General features: G+C 41.9%; 1 protein-coding gene across 1 annotated transcript in view; it reads left to right on the forward strand.

The window, feature by feature from the left end:
- Positions 1-24,712, forward strand: part of DOCK8 (dedicator of cytokinesis 8) — a 132,302-nt gene that overhangs the window by 75,260 nt on the left and 32,330 nt on the right. The window contains exons 17-31 of the mRNA XM_073345216.1: positions 545-683; positions 3,212-3,313; positions 4,011-4,106; positions 4,364-4,598; positions 5,254-5,418; positions 6,829-7,004; positions 8,573-8,668; positions 10,578-10,673; positions 12,471-12,620; positions 14,941-15,054; positions 16,410-16,565; positions 18,738-18,877; positions 20,040-20,209; positions 22,077-22,225; positions 23,750-23,932. Coding sequence (XP_073201317.1) covers positions 545-683; positions 3,212-3,313; positions 4,011-4,106; positions 4,364-4,598; positions 5,254-5,418; positions 6,829-7,004; positions 8,573-8,668; positions 10,578-10,673; positions 12,471-12,620; positions 14,941-15,054; positions 16,410-16,565; positions 18,738-18,877; positions 20,040-20,209; positions 22,077-22,225; positions 23,750-23,932 — 2,167 coding nt within the window. The remainder of the gene's footprint in view (positions 1-544; positions 684-3,211; positions 3,314-4,010; positions 4,107-4,363; positions 4,599-5,253; positions 5,419-6,828; positions 7,005-8,572; positions 8,669-10,577; positions 10,674-12,470; positions 12,621-14,940; positions 15,055-16,409; positions 16,566-18,737; positions 18,878-20,039; positions 20,210-22,076; positions 22,226-23,749; positions 23,933-24,712) is intronic.

Here is a 24,712-nt window from a genome sequence, read left to right on the forward strand (position 1 = left end):
TCATTGAAATCATGGAGAGTGGGGTGTATTATTATTATTGATGATGATATTAATGTTAATAACAATTAGTTTTATTTTTCAGAAGGAAATTCAAGGTTTTTCCCTATTTGAAAGTTAAGAAGTATGTCCAGAAGTAAAAAGTAGTGCTGGGACTTTAGAATATTCCTCATTTGGGTGAATTAGCTGTTCCAAACAAATAGAAACACTCAGATGAATTTGGACCCAGAATTTAGGTTTTGTTAAAATGAGTGTTTTCAGAACCAAAGATTAATAGAAGGCATTTCTGCAAGCGTGAAGAGAAGAGACATCTGAGGTGACTCAATGTGCTCTCTCCATTTCAGCAGGGCAGCTAATTCATAGATTTATGTTTACTTATGAGTACATCATTGGCCTACTTTAGCTAATACACATCTTGATACATCTAGCTATTTGACTAGAGACTTAGACAACTCATATCATAGTAGTATCTGGGCCCCTAAAGGCAAGGTAGCCTTCCTGCCTGTTTCATCTTTCAAGATGTTTGTGTTTGGTATTTTTAAAACAGGTCTCCTGACTTTTATGAAGAAGTGAAAATTAAACTGCCTGCTAAACTCACAGAAAAACACCACCTACTGTTCACATTCTACCATATCAGCTGTCAGCCAAAGCAAGGAGCATGTGTAGAAACCCTCCTGGGATATTCAGTAAGTCACTTGTGATTTACACTTCAGCTTCCTGTGCACACAGGCTTTTTGTACAAATAACTAACTAATTTCCTCACTTAGTCCCCAGCCAAAATGGCAAAAACGCTCTATTTTGTTATCAGAGAGACAAGGAGGGTGAGGTAATATCATTTATTGGACCAAATTGTGTCTGCCATTCTGGGACCAACATGGCTACAACAATGCTGCATGTATCCCCTTATAACAATTTCCAGACATGAGTAATAGGTCTTGATTTTAACACTTCCCAGCAGCCACATCTGCATTCAAATGTTACGGCTTTTGTGGCTACATCAAAAGAATGAACAAGCACAGATAGAGACCACAGACTGGATCAGATGCCCTGATCCTGCAAAGACTTCTGCAGGTATTTAACTTTACACACTGAGAGTGGTCTCAGTGAAGTCTGACCTGATATCATGCACTGGCTCTTTCCTACGTCAATTTAAAAAAAGAAAAATGAGAAGTTAAAAGCATGAAGTAATACACTTGTGTGATGCATTTCTTTGTCCTAATGTTGGGAGTAATAAGTCTTAACTTAGATGGCTTGCTCGTTGGAATGTTCTGTATTTTTTTCTTTAATCAATAAAGGATTTTTTTTAAAGTCAGGAAAGTGATGATAAGTATAATAATAGTTTACATGCAGAGAATTTCTTTCAATCCAGAAGATCCCAAAGTGCTTTACAAACTTATGGCCTGCAGTCATGTGCAGCGCATGAACTGCTGGCTGCGGGAGGCTAGACCCCGGCCGGCCCTGCTCCCACCACCCAAAGACTCACACCCCTTCCCCCGCCGAAGCCCCCCTTTCGCGTAGCCCCTACCAAATGCAGGGCAGGCAGCCCCAGCACCTCCATCTCTCCCCCCGGCCCTGAGTGATGGGTGGCACGGCCTCAGCCACGCCAAGTCCCAGCTGCCCTAGCCCCAGGTCCCGCATGCTTCCCTGAAGAGGAGCAGCCTGCCTGGGCTGGGGCCAAGGGGGAAGGGCAAGCAGGGCTTCTGGGAGGAGCATGGGCAGGGCCACACCAGGCTGTTTGGGGAGGCACAACCTTCCCCAGCCTATGCAATGTGCCGCCCATGCCTGCAATCAAATTGTGGAATCACCCTTTGTTACATAAATGTTTCCAGTGACGTCATGTTTGCAGTGGTGGTGTAGCCGTGTCAGTCCCAGGAAACTAGAGAGACAAGGTGGGCGAGGTAATATCTTTTATTGGACCAACTTCTGTGGGTGAGAGAGACACGCTTTCGAGCTTACACAAAGCTCTTCTTCAGGTCTGGGTAATGTACTCTGAGTGCCACAACTCAGTGGAACAACAAGGTGGAACAGATTGTTTAGCATAAGTAGTAAACACATATTTCAAGGGTCCATTCAAGGTGAAAGTAAGCTCTAAAGCTTGTCCCTCTCGCCAACAGAAGTTGGTCCAATAAAAGGTATTACCTCACCCACTTTGTCTCTCCAGTGACTTCGTACATTCCTATTGCTATCTGCATACAGCACCACTTACGTCCATTCACCTCTAAGGTGAACTATGTCAGTGAAAAAATTCTCTTCACAACGCTGAAGGGAAGGGAGATGTTGGCCAAGGATATCAGTACATTGCGGTAACAAAAATTCCATAGCATCATTGATACCCATGAAGTATATAATGGACCTTACTTTTTGCATGCAACCTCCACATAGTAAGCTAGTTGGAAGTCAATTTACCTGCTTCAGAAGGATCTGAGTCTACCCCTAACTTTTTACAAAATATACAATAAAAGATTGTGTTACCAGTTGTAAAGTTTGTACTATTCTTATTGGCCCCATTCCTGCAAACTCTGACACAAATACTTACCTTTATAATGGGAATTGTCCCACTGAAGTCAATGGATTCCTCATTTGTCTTCAGGATCAGGGCATCAGTTAGTTTTCTTTGTCTGCAGGGTTCCATTCACTGAATTAAGGAATTATTCCAATCTGTTATGCTTGAATGTATTCCCCCTTTCAAACTTGAGTGGCATCAGAATGCAATGTATCCAAATGTTATTTGGATTAATCTTTCTGATGCTGATCCAAGTAATCTTGATGGCAACTGTGAGGGCTCAATTCATCCCTGGCATAACTTTACTGAAGTCAATGGAATTACTCCAGAGATCTCTTTCGCCCAAGATGTGTACTACTGTGAATTAGAAACACTGACATTTCGTATATACGGACCCTATAACCTCCCAGGAGGATTCATCGGAACAATTTATGCCAGTTGGGAAGCTCTGTGTTTGTTTTGTTCAGAAAGGATATATTTTAAAAACTGTCCAAAGTGTTGTAGATGGGGGCGGGGGCGTGATGACACTTCTGCAGTAGCTATCAGTGAATTGAAAATGCAAAGATTTTGGCAGAAATTACTGTGGAGCCAAAACTGTTCTGGTCGATATCTAATCATTGTTCTGTTGACTGTAATTATCACAAACTAGATAGATAGCCATATTCTCCTGCAGTAATGAATATCACTTTCTTTTTGCCTCATCTGTTTCAGTGGCTGCCAATTCTATTAAATGATCGTCTCCAGACTGGACATTATTGTCTTCCTGTTGCCTTGGATAAGTTGCCTTTAAACTATTCAATGCATTCTCCAGAGGTAACAAACAACGTTACTAATAGATACTATTTCCTCAGTTAAAAGGGCACTGTTGGTATTTTAGGCTCCAACGTTTGCCTAACTTGATTGGAGGAACCCTTCCCCATGCTTAAACAAATCAACCAACCAATCAACCAACAAAAAGACTTTAAAGAAAATCCCTAAAACAAGTGGCTCTGCAGTCGTGCACCTGCTTGTGGGTGCCAGAATAACCACTTGCTTGCTGGTGCAGGCCCTACAGACCTCCAACAAGCTCCATCCTTGGGGTTGGGGTCATATGACCCTTAATACTCTCCTGCTACTTAGTGGCTCAGAACATCCAGCTATCCCACAGTGTATGGGAGTGTCGCTGCCTAAAGGCTTCAGGAAAGGTATTCCCAAGGGTGGAGAAGAAGGGATCAGCCTCCCCCAAGAAGACAGTGAGGAGTAGGGCAGAGCCTGTAAGAAAATATTGCTGATGTAACGGAGACCAGACAGATTCAAACTGCATCACTGACCCCAATCTCTCTGGCAGAGCAAACCAGAACCCCGGTGCAGAATAGTTTAGAGTGAAAAGATGTGGAATAAAAAGGCGATACGTGAAGTACGTCTAATTTGTAAAAAGCTATGTGCACTCTATGTAAACAGTATTTGCTATTTGGCTACTTACAGGAAAAAGTGCTAAACTGATCATCTTGTTATTTTATCTTCAACACAGAAAGTTCCATCACAGTCACCTCCAATTAAATGGGTCGAAGGGCACAAGGGGGTGTTTAACGTAGAAGTGCAGGCTGTTTCATCTATTCACACTCAGGTAAAGAATCTACAGCCAGTCTTTTACATGCAACATAAGCTTCATTTGAAACAGACTGCTGGGGCTTGGATGGCTGAGGGGACTGGTGAATGGGATACAAAGCTCTTCACCTCTTCGTTGCCCATTCAAATTTTGGTGATGTTTTTTACTTCTTAGCCAACCATCTCGATTGCTCTGTGATTGCCTGTAGTTGCAGCAGTACAGAATATGCAGTAACTGTCCAGCATCACATGCCGAGAATTTGATTGTATTCACAGGACAACCACCTGGAGAAATTCTTCACTCTGTGTCATTCTCTGGAAAGCCAAGTCACCTTCCCAATTCGTGTGATGGATCAGAAGATCACAGAGGCTGCCCTGGAACACGAGTTGAAACTCAGCATTATTTGCTTGAATTCCTCCCGCCTTGAGCCCCTGGTCTTATTTTTACACTTGGTGCTGGAGAAACTTTTCCAGCTGGCTGTGCAGCCCATGGTTATAGCTGGTCAGACAGGTACTTATTGAAGCATGCTTATTGAAGCAGTTACCTTCGACTAACGGAATAGCAGTAGTATTGGAAAGGGCCCACAAGCAAACCAGGTGGGTGGATGGGAGACATTTTGCTAAACTGGCTGGCTCTAGTTTGATATTAGTTGGTTTAATTTCTAGAGGGTATTTATGGGACTTTGAGATAGGGGAGTGTTCAGTTTCCTGCAGCTTATTCGAGTAATCAGCACGTGCTCTGCATCCAGGTACAGTATCTGCAGACTGACATTTATATCAGTAACCGAATATCCAAAGTTATAATCAATGCCAACACAAATTTTGGAAGGGATATTAAACCTTGTGCTTCAGGGCTTAAGATAATGTCTGACTGTTAGAGATCAGATCAGGAAAAGATCTATGTGGGGGGAGCAGCTTAGCCCACATCTGCCAACTGCAGGGTTCTTACACCTTTCTGTGAAGCAATTGGTGCTGGTCACTGCCAGAGAGAGGATACTGCCTTGGATGGATGTTGGGTCTGATCCAGTCTGGCAATTCTGATGTTTCTGTGTTAAGGTCTAGATTAAACAGTGACTGGCTTAGATGTTATCTGCTCAAAGAATGCCCTGATTTAACCAAGTTATGCCCTTTAATGCTGAGACTAATTCTTTCTCTTTGGTTCACAGCCAATTTCTCCCAGTTTGCCTTTGAATCTGTGGTTGCAATAGTGAACAGTCTTCACAACAGTAAAGACCTGAGCAAGGACCAGCATGGGAGGAACTGTCTCTTGGCATCATATGTCTACTATGTGTTTCGCCTTCCAGAGCCTCAAAGAGATATTGCCAGACTAGGTATGCTTGTTGCCTACTCCGTTAAGTAATTCCCTTCTCCCTGACCTGCCCCAACCCCTCAGATTTTAGGTAGCAGGGGAGTGCATGGCTCCTGGCATTCAAAGTCATTTGTATTCAGAAGGAGCAGAATTTAAAAGGTACTTTAATGTATAGTCAATGCAAGAAATAGGAGAGAGGGCAACAGTGCAATGGGTGCTATAGGGCAAGATGGTGCCTTTGGGAGCAGCCCTGAGCAAGCTCCAGCACCCCAGAAGTAGTCTCAGGTGGCACTGTGCCCTGCTCCCAAGTAGTGGTTACATACCTCTCAGCCTGCCATGGCCCAGAGGTGGGACATGGCGTCTGACAAAGACATACACAGACCTGTTCAGGTGGGAAACTTTAAAATGCTGTGGGATTCCTTCCTTCCATGTAAATTGCTCTCTCTGGAACCTCCATTTCTGAGTGAGGGGACCCCAGATTTATGTGCCATGTTGGTAACTCTGGGAGTAAAATCCCTCAAATTGGGGGACAATAGAGAGGGATGGGTAGTGGCGTGGATAAGCCCTGAGATTTACCACATTCCAATGTCAGCCAAATATTCAGGAAGAGTTCAGACTACACACCTGAGCAGGGGAATAACCCTCCCACACACGCCTCTTTGGGTCCAGGCATGTAGGAAAACAAAAACATCTGCTTACTCCCTCCCTGCAGCAGGTAGGTGGGGAATGGGTGGAGCCTGGCCCCATCCCCCTTCCCTCTTTCCAGAAAAGCTGAACCAGCACACAGGGCAGGAGGAGGGAAGTAATTTCCTGCTGGTATAGATCAAGAGGCGTGTGTGGGAGGGTTATTCCCCTGCTCAGGTGTGTAGTCTGAACTCTTCCTGAATATTTGGCTGACATTGGAATGTGGTAAATCTCAGGGCTTATCCACACCTGGAAATTTACTGAAAACAGCTATTCCGGAATAATCATTCCTGAGTAGCTATTCTGACATATTTCTGACCAGCCCTCGGTTTCTATCACCTGCATCAAGGGTGGAGATAGTTTTGAGCCCAGATGTGTGTACATCGTTCTAATGTGCAGCAAGGAACTAACGGGCCGTCTCGGAAGCGGAAGGAGAAAGGAAGGAAAGAGAAGCTGGTGCTCTGGAGCTTTTGCTCTGATCTTCCTCTGGTGCTCTCTGTCTTGGGGCTGTGCCGGACAGCCCACCACCCTGCCCCTAACTCTGCATCTTCTGGCTCCGTGCCTAGTTAGGTTATCAAAGGTGAGGTTGGTGGAGAGGCTTTCAGAATCTACATGCTGTTCTTGCTGTGTTTGCTTTAGGAGCACAGAGTAAAACAGGCTTTCATGAGATCATAATGTTGTTAATATGATAGCCAGTCCTGGTTAAAAAAGAAAAAAAAGAAAAAAAAAAACCTCTTCCCATGACCAGGTGCAGCAGGAAGTGCCAATTTGCCAGAGTCTCGTTATTACACATTTGGACGCACCACAGCTGTGTCTGTTGGGTCCAGACTTCTCCAGAGCCGGGTAATGAGCTGCAGCAATCCAGATATTCCTGGTACACAGACTGCTACTGATGAGGAAGTTAAAAACATCATGTCATCGAAGGTAAGGGAGGAAAATAAAGCTTGGTAGCTAGAGATGGGGTCTAACCCAAAACCCAGATGGAGGACCCAGATTCAGACTTTGTGGGTGGACTCATCTCTACTCATATATGCTGCATATGCCACCAAAAAGTCTTGCTGTTCACCTGGGAGCTAAAACAGCAAGCTAAAGCTCTGGGGCCAAATATTTAAGTCCTTTCTCAGTGTCCCAGAGAAGTCAACAGTAGTTTGATATGAGTACGGTCTTCAGAGTTTTGTCTCTGGGTGGATGGATTTTGTCTCCACTGCAGGATGTGCATATTTCAGGTCTCTAATAATTCTTTTCTTGTGTACTGAAAGATCCATACATATCAATGCCTAAGGTGTTTGTGAGGGGCTTGATCCAGCTCTTGTTCAAGTCAATGGGAAGAGACTGCCGTTGACTTCACTGGGAGCTGGATCAGGCTCTAATGAGGGTTAAACACATCTTACAAAGAAGAATTGCTCTTCTGTTGCCGAGAGGGAAAATATTCCATTTCTTCACAGCCATTTTTTAAAATCACAGTTCCTGTTTAGTTCTGAATGTGTGCACTTGAAGTGAAAGACTAGGTGGGATGTCCGTCATCGGCACAGTGATTTTACATCAGCTAGTATGGGCACCAAAAGCATCTGCTTTTGTGATGAATTCTTCTTTTCTGAGTCCTTAATTTACCCATTGAATTAAAGTGAAACATAAACTGCTTTTTTCTTTTTCTTGTTCAGAATTACATAGATTGTTGATGTTAATTATGTGTAATATAGTGCTTTTGCAGTGGTTTGTTCTCAAACTTGATTATAAGACACTCTCTGAATCTGTTCTCCATCCAATGTGCATGTGCATCTCCAGTTAAAGCGAATCAGACTTATGTGTCTAGCTTGAGGGAAATAAAACAAAATAAAGGAGAAGAACTAGTCATATTTGCAGGTTATGAATATTTGAGTTGTTTATATGGATATATTTATTCATCCATATCAGTTTTTAATAGTGTAGACTTGTATTTAATTGTTTATGAATTTTCCTGCTATTTGCTGTGTCCTAAAACATAACTCAGCTCGAGGAGTTTTTTAATTTACACAAATTAAAACAAAATTAACATGCAGGTTATTAAAGCTGCATCACATTAATAACAACGTTGCAGGTTATTAAAACTTGCATCACAGCAGTTTACAATGCTTGGATGAGTATTGCCATTTCACCACCTTTTAAATGGACATTGTTTTTAATGAAAGAAACTCCCAGATGTCATTTTATTTGGTGGTTCTAAATTTGAAATTTCCTTGAAGAACAGCTCTTGTTGAGTGGATGAATTAAGAGAGCTTTAAAGTCTAAATGCAATACTTGGCCACGTGGTGGAGGTATTTACATTACTTTCCTTTGACTTCCAAATCCTGGCACTGTTTCTCTCCCCTCTCTATTACGGGGTATGTGTGAGAGAGAGGATGGGAGGGGAGATTTGTATTTTTTTTTTCATTTTTTTTTTTTTACAGCTAGCAGCTGACTCTCCTTTGTATAATTAATTAGTTTTCCCCCTGGCTTTTGGCCCTTTTCTCCAGGTTGCAGATCGCACCTCCAGTCGGATGTCTTTCTATATTGAAGCCACCAATGACACATCAAACGTGTCTGTAAGCCCAAGACCATCCAATAAAAAGGTAGAGTGCCACATGATGCGAGAGCAATCTGCAGCCTGGCTGAGATGTTTGCAAACAGCTGCTAAACCAGGGGTTCTCAAACTGGCGGTCAGGACCCCTCAGGGTGTCGTGAGGTTATTACATGGGGGGTCGCGAGCTGCCAGCCTCTACCCCAAACCCTGCTTCACCTCCAGCATTTATAATGGTGTTAAATATATAAAAAAGTGTTTTTAATTCATAAGGGCGGGGGGTTGCACTCAGAGGCTTGTTATGTGAAAGGGGTCACCAGTACAAAAGTTTGAGAACCACTGTGCTAAAACAAACCTTGCCAGTAACACTTAGATGAGGAAAGGAGTACTTGTGGCACCTTAGAGACTAACCAATTTATTTGAGCATGAGCTTTCGTGAGCTACAGCTCACTTCATCGGATGCATACCGTGGAAATTGCAGCAGACTTTATATACACACAGAGAATATGAAACAATACCTCCTCCCACCCCACTGTCCTGCTGGTAATAGCTTATCTAAAGTGATCATCAAGTTGGGCCATTTCCAGCACAAATCCAGGTTTTCTCACCCTCCACCCCCCCCACTCTCCTGCTGGTAATAGCCCATAGATGAGCTGCAGATGAGGTGCAGCAGAGAGGGAAAGAATTAATGTATCAGTTTTGACAAATAAGCTTTGTGCCATAAAAGTTATGTTTATAACAGGGAGGTTGCCCAGTAGATAAATTAATATATCTTCATTTTTGTATCAACCCCCTCAATCTCAGGCTCTTTAGATTCTGTTTCCCAAGTAGTTCTGGCAAGTAACAGCATGCCTTACAGATCAGTGTATATGATTGGAGACTCTTTACTTTGACTTGTAATGATCGTAATGGATCAATGTCTCCCAAGGCAAAGGAAGGGGAGTGAAGGACTAGCTGTGGTCTGAATTCACCAAATTGGCTTTTTCCCTGCTCATAATCTTTGACACCTACCCAATCTGTACATGTTCCAGGGTAGCAGTTATTAGGAACATAGGAACTGCCATACCAGATCAGACAAGTGATCCTTCTAGTCCAGTCTGCTGTCTCTCACAGCAACCAGCAACAGCTGTTTTAAAAGAATAGATACCCTGCAGTAGGTAATTAAGGAATAACTTGCCCAAAGGGGAAGTTTCTTCCTGACCCCTGTTAGAGTTTGAGTTATGTCCTGAAGCATGAAGGTTTATATCCATTCCTAATTCTTGAGGGATTTATTTTTATCCTGTCTAATGTAAATTGAGATGTTCCCATTATCCATATAAATATCCGGTATCTCTACTTGTATACTTTTTGTATAGAGAATGGACCATGCTGCAAAGTTTAAATCTGGATCTGAACTGGGTTTTCAATTCAGAGTCGTCTTTACACAGTATTGTTTTCAAGTAGGATCCAGGGCAAAGGTCCTGCTTGAAGGATTCCTTTATTCCCACCCTTTAGCATTCACTGTCCTCCCCTCCCACCCCCAACCTCAGAAATGCTGATGCATTACATAGACGCGCTGAGACTGAATATAGGCTAAAATTCACTCCCTAAACATATTGCCCGAAGCCCATGAATTATGGGCTAGAGTAATGGCTGCTTCCCATCTGCACCTTCATTTGGTGATTCCTCAGCACTGGATGTGGCTACAGTGACCCCTCACCCCACCTGTCCCCATCACTCCTCTCATACCAGCTTATTTAAAGCAGCAAAGGTGTAAATCTCCCCAGCATATATGGAGTGCGGAGGCATCCGTGCACAGCAGCTCCTTCCCCATCAGCCCCTCACACAAAAGGCCACTGTAGTGTGGAGGGCCTTGCACACACGGAGTGAATTGCACCCACACAGTATTGGATTGAGGGTCCAGTGTTGGAAGATGAGTTGAGTTTGAAATAATTTCTAACCATGCTGTGTTTGTTGCCTAGCATTTCCATGAAGAGCTAGCACTGCAGATGGTGGTCAGCACTGGCATGGTGAGAGAAACCGTCTTCAAGTACGCCTGGTTCTTCTTTGAGCTTCTGGTAAGATTTCGTTCACAGCATTATATAACAGTTGAGAAATTAAATGCCATTTGTGCCCAAAGCCACAGGTGCAGATTTGTTGCTGTCTTAACCATCTATACCCCCCAATGCATCACAACCCACAGTTTAGGAACGTGCCCAGACTCTGTGTGTGTGTGTGTCCGTCCGTCCATCCGTCCAGCTAATCTTCCCCATAAGAGTAGACCTGAGGCACAGAGTGCAGACTGTCCTCCAGATCTGAACCTCCCCAAAGTTTGGAGGTGTCGGGATAGGGGGTTTGGTTCAGATCCAACTCTCCATGGAGCCCTGATGACTCCAACACATAAACAGAAAAATCAGCCTTACGGAAATCCTCTGAAATAATTTATCCTAACTGTAGCCAGCAGGATCTGGCCAGGGTCGAGGATTCAAAGAACCCTGCTTATGTTGTGCACTCATTGGTCCACAGCTGGCAAAGCACTGCAAGACAACAGTCAAGCTAGGATCTTTCCTTCATTTCAGATGTATACCAGCTGCCATTTTCTCTAGTCTGCTAATAGCATGGGCCACTGGCTGCAGTGCCTGGACTCCACACACTGAGGTTCTCCGTGCAGGCCTGAGGTGACTGATGTCACTGAAAGTGGTCTGACTTATTGGTGAACACTGGCAGCAAATAAACCATCCAAAAGCCAGCCAAGAAGTAGGGACTCATTCAAAGAGTGATATGCCAGGCCTGTCATCATGAGGGGTCAGAGCAGCAAGAACCCTTCGTTAGCACAACAAGGACCCACATCCTGCATTCTCTCTGATCTCAAACTGCTGAACAATGATCTTCTCTTTCTTTCTTATTATTGAAGCTCTGACTTAACTGTGAGCTTTGGATGTGTGAGGGATTGCAGGATGGAGACTAGAAAATGAGTGGGTCAGGAACGGAAAGGTTTTTCAAAAATGGATTTGACCTTTCTGCTGCTGGCTTCTTGCACCCCATCTGTGTGGTGGTTGAATGTGGCGCTTTCCTTCTAAGTACCAATGTTCTGTTACAATGTCAGCACCTACATGAGAACATGGCAGTCCAGCAGGGGTGGTGTGCTTTGCCATGGATATTTGGTAAAATAGGCATTTATATTCCTGAACTTGAGCAGAGACAGGAGTCTCTAGAGTCTGTAGTACTTTAAGAAATAAAAAATAAATAGGTGGCATGTAGGGAGAAATTGAATCTTTTCTAAGTGTATGTAGCACCTCAAGAGTGGAGAGTATGTCTGATGCCTGGAACGGTCTCCCTCTCCTGGTATACCGAATGACCATCTGCCCTTCTTTCAAATCCCTCCTTGAAACATCCTTCTTCTATGAAGCTTTTCAGAGGTAATCTACCATAAAAAAGCATTTAATAAATATCACACATTTTTGATCTTGGAACTTAGTTTAGGTAACAGCTGTATTGTCAGTCTGTTCTAGATCCTAAACCTTTTGGTTCAGGGACTCTGCATTCCTCTGTATATTATGTACAGCACCAAGCACAATGATGAAGGATGAAATCCTAACATTTGCACATAATAGGTACAGCAGAAACAGCAGGAATGCAAACCTCTCTGTTCTGTCCTGCCAACTTGCATCAACCCTGACCTACAGGGGCAACTTCTAGGAGTGAGAATAGTTCAGTCTCCATTTTCACTCAGTCCTTGGGCCCTCTGCTGACACTGACAAGTATGCCAGTTGTAATGGTGGTTTAGTGCAGGTGAAATTGACCCTCGTGGGAAATCAGGACCACAGTGCCACTGTTAAAGCAATCATTCGAAAGTAATGGGTTTTGTTTTGCAGATAAAGAGCATGGCTCAATATGTTCATAACATTGAAAAGCAACATAGTCCACGAAGAAGTCGATTTTCAGATCGTTTCAAAGATGACATCACCACTATCGTCAACGTGGTCACCTCGGAGATCGCAGCACTTTTAGTTAAAGCACAGAAGGTAAATGTGGGATACAAAGAAATAAATGTAACATTTCCTAGCACTCTTTTTGTGGTTATTTCCCACAAGACATCCTGAGCCAAATTCAAACCTGGTGTAACTTCATTGATGTCACCGAAGTTGCACCAAAGATGAATTTGACCCATTATTTCTATTTTATCTCACTTGTGTCAATCATTGTGTTGTAGATTCTAACATCCTTATTCATGTTGCATAACACCTTATTCCATGAGTGGTTCCATTGTTTGCCATGGGAATATTCAAGAATTAAGGTAACACTCACCCTGGGGAAGGTTTACAGAATCTGGTTCCAAATGATCTCATCACCAGCTTCAGATGCTGTTAATATGAAGTTCACAGATCAAAAATAAAATCCTTACCTCACTGTAACTCTTTCCTCTAATATATTTGAAAATCAACATATTTGGTTATAAAAATGGAAGAATTAAAAACCTAACTTACTTATCACCACTTATGCCATTTGTTTACATTATGAATTTCAGTCATCTTGGACAGTGGAAATAGATTAGTCAGTTTCATTCTCTGGTTTTCACACACGAGCAAAATGCTATGGGAACGTTTAAATAAAAAACAGTGTCACTATGACCTTTAAAAGCATTTCATGAAAATACTTCTGTTCACTTAAGTAAAACACTTTTTAACAAAATTTTAATTTATGCCCTCCATGCATTCAACCATGGCCTGTTTATGGCTTCTTTACAGATAAGACACAAATAGTCTTAAATAGGCAGTACTGTTAATTAGATCACATTCTGATAGGGTGAGGACACAGGGTCTAATCATGAATGTTCTCCATGTGTGAAAATACTGCTGAAGTGCCTGGAGGGTTTAGAGAACTGGAAGTGCGTCCCCCTGGCTGACTTTGCCCAGGCTAGGAAGCTTCTGCGCCATGAGAGTAAGAAAATATTGAACAGTATGAGATCACAGAAAATAGCTTTATATATCTGAACAGAAAAGACAAAAACATGAAAAAGTGACTCTCTGAACACCCTGAGGGGCTGTAAAGCCACTCTCTCTAACATGAGACACTGAAGGCTATACAAAAAGAAAAGGAGGACTTGTGGCACCTTAGAGACTAACCAATTTATTTGAGCATGAGCTTTCGTGAGCTACAGCTCACTTCATCGGATGCATACCGTGGAAACTGCAGCAGACTTTATATACACACAGAGAATATGAAACAATACCTCCTCCCACCCCACTGTCCTGCGGGGAGGAGGTATTGTTTTATGATCTCTGTGTGTATATAAAGTCTGCTGCAGTTTCCACGGTATGCATCCGATGAAGTGAGCTGTAGCTCACGAAAGCTCATGCTCAACTAAATTGGTGAGTCTCTAAGGTGCCACAAGTCCTCCTTTTCTTTTTGCGGATACAGCCTAACACGGCTGTTACTCTGAAGGCTATACAATTCCCTCTGTCTCACTTCCTGAAACTGCTCTATCAGTCAGGAATAAGCAACCTCTGTGGGACTTGAATACAAGCTAATTAAAACACACCCGCATGTGCACCCGCCAGAAGCAGCCACAATCAAACAGTTCTTTGAACTGAACTACACATAGAACCAAGATTTTTAAGGTTACATTCAAATTAGTAAATTTCAAATAACTCAAATATTCAAATAACTGAAAAATTCAAATAACTCCGGCCTTATTTTCAGAGGCACTGAGCATACACAGCTCCCAATGACTTCAGCTGTGGGTCCCTGAAAAGCAAACCATTAGTAAATATTCAGAACTGAGCTGCTTAATCATAAAACCTAGAGATTTGTCTTGCTGCAGTTTTTTTGTCACGAGTCTCAGATTTACGGTTTCTAAATAAAATATTTGATGTTCAATAAATAGAGTTAAAGAAACATTTTGTCAAATCTGTGTTAAGTATTTTAGTATTCTGTAAATAGTAAGCATTCAGTTATTTTTAAAAAAATGAGAGCAGAAATGATTGCAGCTGTAGGAAATGCAGACAGGACCTCAATTCCATTTCAGTGTTGTCATTTGCAAGGTTTGCATAACTAAAACTATTTTGCCTTACTGTGATATCCATCTCTGGGAATAACAGCGGAAATAAGTGTATAGGAACAACTCTGTAGATTTTCATAAAATCATACACATTAGAGCAGGAGAAAGACAAGTCTAGCCATCCCCTCGTAAGCAGAAGGGCTATTCCCTACACTGTATTTTCCTGTATTGTGTCAAATCTATTTTTAAATTATTCCAGCAATGGAACTTCCACACTTCACTTGGGTGAATGAGTCAGGTGATTTTATATATTATAAACCACAAATTCTTTTTTTTTTTTTAAGGAAACTGAACATGCAGAAAAGATCAACATTAGCTTGGCATTTTTCCTGTACGATCTGCTTTCTCTAATGGACCGTGGATTTGTGTTTAACCTCATCAGACATTACTGTAATCAGGTACGCATCGTTTAGGACAGTATCTGAATGAAGTTTAGTATTCTGTTCAGTTCTGCTTCTGACTCATTTTTCCATCAAGGCACTGGCATTAGTAATAGTGCCGAAAAGGCAGGATACATTCCTTGCTTAATGGAGCCTGGGAATAGGCAGTGAATGCTGTCCGCAACCATGTGGATCACAGGGGATGTGCAAAAAGTGGGAGCCCCTCCCTGCTGTTTCCTGAGCCTTCCTCCCCATTAGCAGTAGCCACTTAGTGGACATACTGTTTTTAGGCCCCCTGTCATTCCCATGATCTGTATCTCTGCCAATGGCACTCAGTGCACAAAGTGGAATGCCTCTATGAGCAGTATTAACTTTTTCATAATTTACCAGTGGAAAAGTCTCTGTATTTGGAGGCTAGCTTGCTGTATAGAACAAACACCCCCTTCTTCTAGGCATACACCCCAAGCTTGTGAAGTCACAATTGTACAGTGTTTGAACAGAGGAGCTTGGAGGAGTAAGTGGGAGAAAATGTTTGTGCTGACCCTGCTCTTCCTCTGGCATACACTGGCTACATTTCGGCAGATTTTTCATGCCTCTGCTTTCCTCTGGACCATGCCACATGGTCTTAGATTAAAAAAAAATCCATCTTGAGCTCTAACCTCTTGTGTTCTTTGCAAATATCTTTGCTTCAAAATCCTCCTAGAAAATCCTAGTATAAAAATGCATGACGTCTCAATTATTTTCATACAAGTTATTTGGTGTTTCTTTATTTTTTTCTAAGCATTTTGATGTTGTGAGCCATATAGCCTATTTCCATGTTTACCAAAAGAAGGCCAAATTCTCCCATTGGACACGTGCACAACTTCCACTGAAGTTCACAAGTGTTTTGTCACACAGTTTCTGCTGTGGCATTATATTTGTGAAGGGATCTGGCAGCACTCTTGGAACCGTATGGTGCATAGTGCAGGAGCAGATTCCTTTGTTTAGTTTGCCACAGGCACAACAGATTTTTAAAAAAGTTAATATTAGTATGCACAAAGGGGGGGCGGTGTGGGTGGGTGGGTAGGGGGGGAATCCTTCAAAATTACTGTCCAGACAAGCTTGCTAAGACAATTGCATTTTTTCTGGAAGGAAAGAATAACTGATCCTTTCTTGGGAGGTCAGCCAAGTACAAAAACACCCCCACTAAACAGAGAAGGCCTAATGGATGGAATCTTGTTAAACACAAGAATCCAGTGAGCTTTTTACTGTCTGTTACTCTGCTCAGTTACTTTTATTAAATTGGCTGATTCTGTTTTAGGAGGAGGATATTTCTCTGTGTACAGCTAAATTACCCGTGCTTGTCACATGATATTTCTGTTTGTTTTTTCTAGCTGTCAAACAAGCTCAATACCCTCCCCACCCTAATTTCTATGAGGCTGGAGTTCCTAGGGATTCTCTGCAGCCATGAACATTACCTCAATCTGAATCTCTTCTTCATGACTTCAGTGTCTGCACCAGCATCCCCCTCTCCCTCTCTGTCATCACAGGTAGGCATCACTCACATGTCTGCCGTATCACATGTCAGACATCCTGATATGAAGTACGTATGTGGAGAACTGATGGTCTTTCCACTGCTGCTGTATTCAGCTACTTAAGTCAGGATTCACCAGTCTATAATCATCAAGAGTTGCGAGCTCCCTTTTGTAGAAAAGGGGCAGAAAAGACTAATATCAGCAAGGTGCTACTATGAAGCTGAATTACACAAGTTCATACATATCGTGCCATGCAAACGTGGGGGAAATGTTTGTGGGAATTTTCAGTCGGCGCAGCTAGAAACACCTATTGAAAAAAGCTATGCACACCCACTGTACAGCAATGACTGTGCTTGTGAAGATGCAGCACACGGAACTATCAGAAAGATGGAACATCTGTTTGTGAGGGTCATAGCATATGGAAATATGTGGTAGACTTTGCATTCTGAGCTTTTGCACACGTTCTCACTGGTCATCTTAAGTGTACAGGCAAGTCAATATTCATTAAGGCAACGGTTTTTCTTAAGGTCCGTTCTGACCATTAAAATAAATCTTGAGGCTCTGAGAGTCAGGATTTCCCAATGTTGTTGCTAAAGGCTGATTCTTGACACCAAACAGTTGGAATTGAGATTCCACTACTAAAGATACCAAGGAACTCTGCATAGCTATCAAAACCAGATACTGCAAAGCAGAGCCTGGCAGCTACCACTTAGAATCGATCTTCTCCTTAGGCAATATCATCAACTCTTTCCTCCCTTAGGAGTCACCCACAAAGTACAACCTACTCAAGCCACTGGGCTTTTTGCTGCTTTTGCATGATTTGCTACAGTAGCTGGCCACCAATTTAGTAAATCTGCTCTGTCTACAGGATAGTTGCTAACTTGAGTGAGATTTTGTTGCCATGGGGATAAATCTTGTGGAATTTTTGTTGAGAGCTCATATATGAAATTCATTTAAACGGATGCTCCATGCCCCTGTATTACTGCAAACAAACAGCTACACCTGCATCTATATGGCAGCTGAGATAGGACCACTCTGTAGGGGTTTTTTCCAAATTCAAGCCTGCACTATCCCAAAGTTTGGGGCGGGGGGTGTTCAGAAGTGGGGTTTTGATTCAGCCCATTATGGAGCTAGGGGTCAACCACGAAGTTGGGATCTGGTTTTTATATGTTTGTTTTCTGCTAATATTCAAGCAAATTTTTTGGCAGAAATATTTTCAAGTGAATATTGAAGAATATTAATGAAAAGCAAATTGTAAAGCTAAGTATTTGCACTGGAAACAGATTCTAAGAGTTATGCTCACCCAGTCAGGAACAGAAACGTACCAAGTAACCTATGGCTCAGATCCATGGTTACAGCTGAGTAGCTGATAGCACAAACTCAGCAGCAACTCTGCCGATCCTGGTGTGGCTGTGCATCAACCCCAGCCATATGTTATAGCAAATCGAAGGCTGCTCTAAATTATACTGGCTGCCAGTGACCCCAGACACTGCCAGGATACAGGAAAAGCATGTTCAGACCTCCTTCTTGCTGGTCACATTTCTGTACCTGCCATGGGGTATTGAGGGGGTGCACGTGGCAAAGAAGCCACTACGCAGGCTCTGCACTGGGGTGATCTTCCCATGGTTGGCTATGCCAGCTTTAGGGCTGCTTTGTGTCAGCAGAATGGTACAAACTCTACAGAGCAATCTGAACACAGGGTTGATTCTGGCTTTGTGTCCTATTCAAACTAACAAACACAGCTTGTTTGCATATCAAACACTCGCACCGAGTCGCTCATGCATAATTAACACAGAGGGTTAATCATAGAAAGTATTCACTGAATAATTCCTCAAAACAGATTTGAGAAAATTATAAGCAGACCACTTCAAACAGTAAAAGAGGCTAAATGCATTGAAGAAATTACTCTGTTATAATTGCACGCTCTGCTCTAGCTTTGCATAGCTCTATATATGCATGGGAAAATTTTGTTTCAGAGAGATTTTGCTCAATTTGATTGAAAAGCTTGACATTTTTATTATACATTCCAATATTTCCCTCAGATGATTACCTTGTTCCCATGTTGTATTCAGTTGTTTACAGTAGAACAGGCTGTTAGCTGTATTTTCAGCGAGTGGCACTATTGTCTGTTTAAACGAGTTGTATTTTCATTGATCATCCATTAAAACACCTAGTATACTTTTGCAGAATTCAAGCTCCTGCTCTAGTTTCCAGGATCAGAAAATTGCCAGCATGTTTGACCTTTCGGCAGATTATCGTCAGCAGCACTTTCTGGCGGGACTGCTTTTCACTGAACTGGCAGCCGCACTGGACACGGAGGCAGAAGGGTAGGTTTCTCAGTTTTTAAGAGGATTTTTTCTGATGGCCCTGTGATCAGTACTCAGTAGGGTCACATGAGAGATGTGGGTTTGATTTTTAGGTCCAGCCTCTTGCTTTCCATTATGAAGATGCTACAAAGGCAGTATGGTCAGCATAGCAAGAGAGAAAACCACTTATTGCTCCCTCTGCCTTTGGAGTAAAATTGATAGTGTTTCACTGGCCTTGTGTACCCTGGAGAATGTTGGTGTGTTACCTTCCATGTGCATGCTTCTAACAAACCACGTTAACCTCCATGTGTATGCCTGTAACAAACATCCACTGCAGAATGGCTCCCATGGAGCCCAGGCACCCACCCCACCATTTGGAGTAGACTTATTCTGAGCAAGGTGAACTATCAAGTTCTCTATCTCGGAGGGCAGCTGTGGTGATATAAAACCATAGGAAAAATAGGGGCTAATATATGGTACAAGAAGCATATGGGGCAACTTCTTGAAGAGGGAACAAAAAGTTCTGTTGGAAAGGATAATCTCTCTTAAAGATAACATATCTTTATGCAGAGTGTGATGAACACTAGCCCTACAACAGTTATGTACAACGCTTTCTGCTTCAGTCAAATAAACATAGTGCTTTCACCCTGTGGATAATTACTTAGTGGTCACTTTGTAATAAGGCAATAGTACGATTGCTTTGTAGGCAAAATGTTCTCCCCCAGTGAATGCATGTGTATTATTTACATGCGATAATGATAAGTAAATATGGAGCAAAAATGTCATTGGGAATTTCACATCCCATCAGCGGGAATTTCACTTGCTCTTAGCAAGGTGAAGGTCTTGAAAACACTGCTGCCTTCCATCATGCTGAAGGATTTGGTTAGACAATTGCCATATTTGACCATTGCAAGGGTGTGACATGTTTCTTTAAATCTGTTTCTCCACCCTGTTGAAATTGCCTGGGACAGTTTTCCCTACTTTGCAGGTGTGAAGTCTGTCATCTGGATCAGGATTTATGTAGGGAAAGCAGACTGAGATGTTACTCTCTGGTTATAGCATAAGGAATTATCCACAGAATATTTATGAACTTCCTTCACCTCAATCGTCTCTCATAGCCTCTTTGATCCATATAACCTGCATGTGTCTCAGTAACAGAGCTAGTCCTTGTTTGTGCTGACAGAATCAGTAAAGTGCAGAGGAAAGCGATCAGTGCTGTGCACAGCCTGCTGAGTTCCCATGACCTCGACCAGCGCTGCTTAAAACCAGAGGTGAAGGTCAAAATTGCTGCCCTTTACCTCCCTTTGGTTGGGATCATTTTGGATGCCCTGCCACAGCTGTATGACTTTACAGGTAAGACCTTCTTTTCTTCCCTTATTTGACCTCTCCAAGTGACTTCATGAAGTGAGCTGACAAAATGTAAAAGAGATTGCCTTAATTACTCCAAACATGCCTGCGAGTGCAAATGTTTCTTTAATTAAAAGTAGGTTGGATTTTCAAGTACAGAAAAATGTTTATTCATATACTATAACTTAGAAACTGTACAGAAATAATAAGGTGAGCAAATGATAGAGCAGTGCTTGATTATACATAATGCTATATCACTGATTAATTAATAACTATTCTGATAGATGGCTAACATATAAACATGGTCCCTGCCGTGGAAGGGTTACAATCTAATATTAAGATATAAATGGGTGTAACAAACAATAGCAAGGAGAATAAGGGTAACAATGTTATGTTGTTACATTATTTAGCTAGTGCGCACCTAGATGAGTTGGATACTGTTAGATTTTTTTTGTTTGCTCACTTTTTTGCTGTTTGTTTAATTAGGAAGTAGTAACAGGTTTACAAACTGACTTGCTCATTTTATGTACTCATTTTTCTGTTATTTGATAGTACAGTTATCATGGTGCTGTAGTTAAAAGGAGCATTTGCAGGCAAATGTGACTAGCAGGCTCAAGAGTCTAGAATAGAATTTTTATCCTAAATCACGAAACTACAAATACTGTTCTCAATCTTTAATCCTTTTAAAAAATAGTTCTCTACACTGTCTGACCCTGTCATATTTGACTTCAATGAGTTCTTATGGATTTGTCGCAGGCAGCAGGTTGCCATTTTTTTTTTCAGAGAAACCAGCTATTTATGTTCTATTGAAAGGACAACGCTGTGCTACGTGCAGAACTACCATTTGTTTTAATGAAAAATTCAAGGCAGCAAAGAAAAACATATCGCTGTTTTGAGAAATACAATTTTTTACCAGTTATGAAAACATTTTGTACATGTCTGGAATAAAACAATAATATTTGGAACTTCTGTTACCACCTGCCACCCAAGAGTGTTGAAACACATTACACACACTGGTTAAACCTCACCATGCTCTGTTAATCGAGGTTTTATCCCTATCTTGTAGATGAGAAGACTGAGGCATAGCAAGGATAAGGCCTAAACATTCAAATGTGTCCAGTAGCTTGGGGTGCCTCTGTTTTGGGGTACCTAAATCGAGATGCCATGAGCTTAGTTTTCAGAGGTACTGAGCACATTGAAATCAGTTGGAGTTGCTTAGCACCTCTAAAAACCCGACCTTTGGTGTCTCGAGTTGAGCACTGAGTATTAGAGGACCTTGTAAAAATTAGTTTAAATAACTTATTTGCTCAAGGTAACTCAGAAAGCCTGTGGAAAAACTGGGAACAGAAGTGAGGAGTCTTGAATCCTAAGCCTGTCTTTTAACCAGTAGGCGCCACCTCTCTGTCAGTAGTTGTCAGCTTTGTACAGTATTGTGTTGTATGTGCGAGATGGGCCATCGACAGGCAAGGATGGCAAATGTGGGTAGCCCAATGTGCAGCCAAGCCCCGGATGGACTAACGTCTAAGGTATTGTTTGTGTATTTCTGTGAGAAATCTGCCACGCAAGCACAGCTTTGGTGATAATGCTCAGTAATGTAATGTCATTGACCCTGGCATTGGTGATTTAATCCAAGCAGTGCAAAGCACTGGTTTGATGCTGTAGTTCAGAGCCATCCTGAGACCCTTTAGTGGCTTTGCCTCTGAAGCATAAATCAACTTTACCAGACAGCAGGAGTGGGTTAGAACAGATCCTTCTATCCTTGTGCTTATTTGTGTAACCTGGCAGTCTGCTGGTAGTTGCAAACTGTCCAGCTAATCCTACATAATAATGTGGGATTATGCTGTGCAGAGTCAATGGGGCATTTCACATGTAGTTTCAGAAGCCCGCAGTGGGAAAAGTCGTACAGGGAGTCCCGAGGAAGAGCAAGAATCTACAAACCCAATCAATCAGTCTGTTGCCTGGGCCATTGCGGGGAATCAGTTCAACCTTCTAAGGACTTCAAGTGCACCTCTGTCTTCCCTGGTATGTCTGCATTGCTTTGCCAGGCTTTCTTTCTGGCAGTATTATTTTATTATCCTCTCGCTGAGGTTACCCTAAACCGTCAGAGTACGAGAGAGACAGGCTCCCTGCTTTCAATTCCAGTGCTTGGCCTCGAACAGCTGGGAGCAGCCACTACAGGGAAAGACCAGCTTTGCCCCCATATCTATGGGCTGGAGGGAGAACAATCAGTAGCCCTGTGGAAATGGTACATGTGGAGTCTGGTCAGCACTTAGGAGCTGTGAGAGGCTTGAGCATTCTTAGTGAGGGTGGGATCTTGGGAGATTTTAGCTCTAGCAAGTTTCTACTGTGCACGTACAATGTCCCATTTTTCAAAGGCTGATAAAAATTGGCCAGATTTGTGTGGATTTTGACAGGGATGGCAAAAGTCATACGCTGCAGCCCTGCCACATGTCAAGTCCCTGCTCCAAATCATGGGGGGAATAGAGCATTTCAAAGGAAAGGTTGCCAGAATTTTTTCAGATAGGTAAAATAATTTATTTTCCCCTGGCCTCATGCTTGGAATTGGCTGAACCATTTTGGCTGGAAAATAATAATAAATAAATAAATAAATATTAAAAAGCCTAAATCAGACACCCATCAGCTCAAACGGGTAAAGTTTGCCGAAGTTATAAGCAACTGAAAACAGGCTTTGTAATGGAAAATGTCAGACAATTAGCCCTACCTATGATAAAGCTTTCTGTTACATGCTTTATGCATTTGTACAGGTTTACCTTTTGTTGCCGTTTAGTGTTGGTCTCACTTTTGTAAGCCTGCATAAACAAAAAATGGTTTCTGTTTGCATTCAAGTGTTCCTAAATCCTTTTAGTATCAAAATAGCAACCTTTTATACATCCATATAGGGCAATATTTTAAAAAATAATCATTCAAGTAACTGCCACAAAATATGTGCACACTCATAAAAGGGTCATTACACCTATAAATTGGTAAATGTGTGCCTAGTACACACTTAAATAGTTAAAAGTATATTTTTGTGTGCTCAGTTACCCTGACCGCAATTATTCCTTTATACAAGCATGGAAATATTTTTTGGGCACAACTTGGGGTAATTGCTTTTAAAATGTGGCCTATAATTTATGGCCCAGATTTCCAAAATTGCATGGATGTATCTGTGTGCGTTAATGACCACTGAGATGTGTGTATCTGTGTAAACACGTTACATTACAAAAACAGTAGGAAACACAACAGGAAAGTCCTTAACAATTAGAGAATTCTATCTCTACACTACATGCTAACAAATCTGATGTAGAGATAACTACCAACCAGTGCCCCTTTCTCTCTCTCTCTCTTTTTTTACACACATGCACTTCCTGTCTACACAGCCTCAGCTGTATGTTATAAATATTGAATATGGAATAGATGAAGCACTCTCAGCATGAACTATGGTTTTGATACAAAACTCCACCAGTATTTAAATAATATTACTGAACCAGTATTATTTTTCTCTTTTTTCTGCCTCCATTGAACACATTTTTTATCTGTTTCTAGCCCTACAAACAGTACAACACATTAAGTCCTGATACTACTCGCAACCTTTTGATCTGTTTCCTCTGGATCATGAAAAATGCTGAACAGAGTCTAATTCGGAAGTGGATTGCAGATCTTCCATCCATGCAGCTGAACAGAATTTTAGATCTTCTTTTCATTTGCGTTTCATGCTTTGAGTACAAGGTAAATGGAACTTTTCACTGATACTTTGTCACAATTTTTTAACAAACTCTAGTGCAATCCTTCCCTGGCAACCCATAATTCTGTGACTGGAAGAGGTTAAACTGGCTTTCTTGTCACCTGATCCTCACCATTGTTAGGGATGAGTAAACCGATTCACATAAAATAATTGACCCAAGCTTTTGAACAAAACTCAAATTAAACTTTTTATGAGATCCTATAAAGTTGTTTTAAATTATTTATTGATTTCCTTTTTGTGTGGCTCTGAGCATCTTACTTCTGAATAGAAGCAGGAGAGCCAACAGTTGTGCAAATGAGTCTGTTTTACCATCATTTCTCTGCTGAGACATTCAGATAAGGAGCCAGGCTTTTGAATATATCTATCTAAAGTAAACCTACAATCTTTGGAGTTTCACTCACCATACATTTTTACATATTTCTATAGTCCAGTTCCTTTCCTCTTTCCCTCCGGCACATAAATAGCCCGTGGGAAGGTGGGTTGGGGTAGCTTCTTTCCACGCACTCTTTCTTCTACCCTTTATAGTGAGCCATGAGATGGAAGAATGGTCTTGTGGTTCAGGCATGGGTCTGAAAGTCAAGGCTCTTATCTAAGCCACAGATTGCCTGTCTGAACCTGGTCAAGTAGTTTTTGTGATGAGCCTGTTTCTTCATCTGTAAAATTGGAATAATACTACCTACCTACTTCACAAGGGAGTTGTGAGACTAAATACATTAACGCACGCAAAGCCCATTGCATAGAAGATGCTACAGAATTGCAAACTA

Source organism: Lepidochelys kempii, chromosome 5 (assembly GCF_965140265.1).
Source record: "Lepidochelys kempii isolate rLepKem1 chromosome 5, rLepKem1.hap2, whole genome shotgun sequence".
NCBI lineage: Eukaryota > Metazoa > Chordata > Testudines > Cheloniidae > Lepidochelys > Lepidochelys kempii.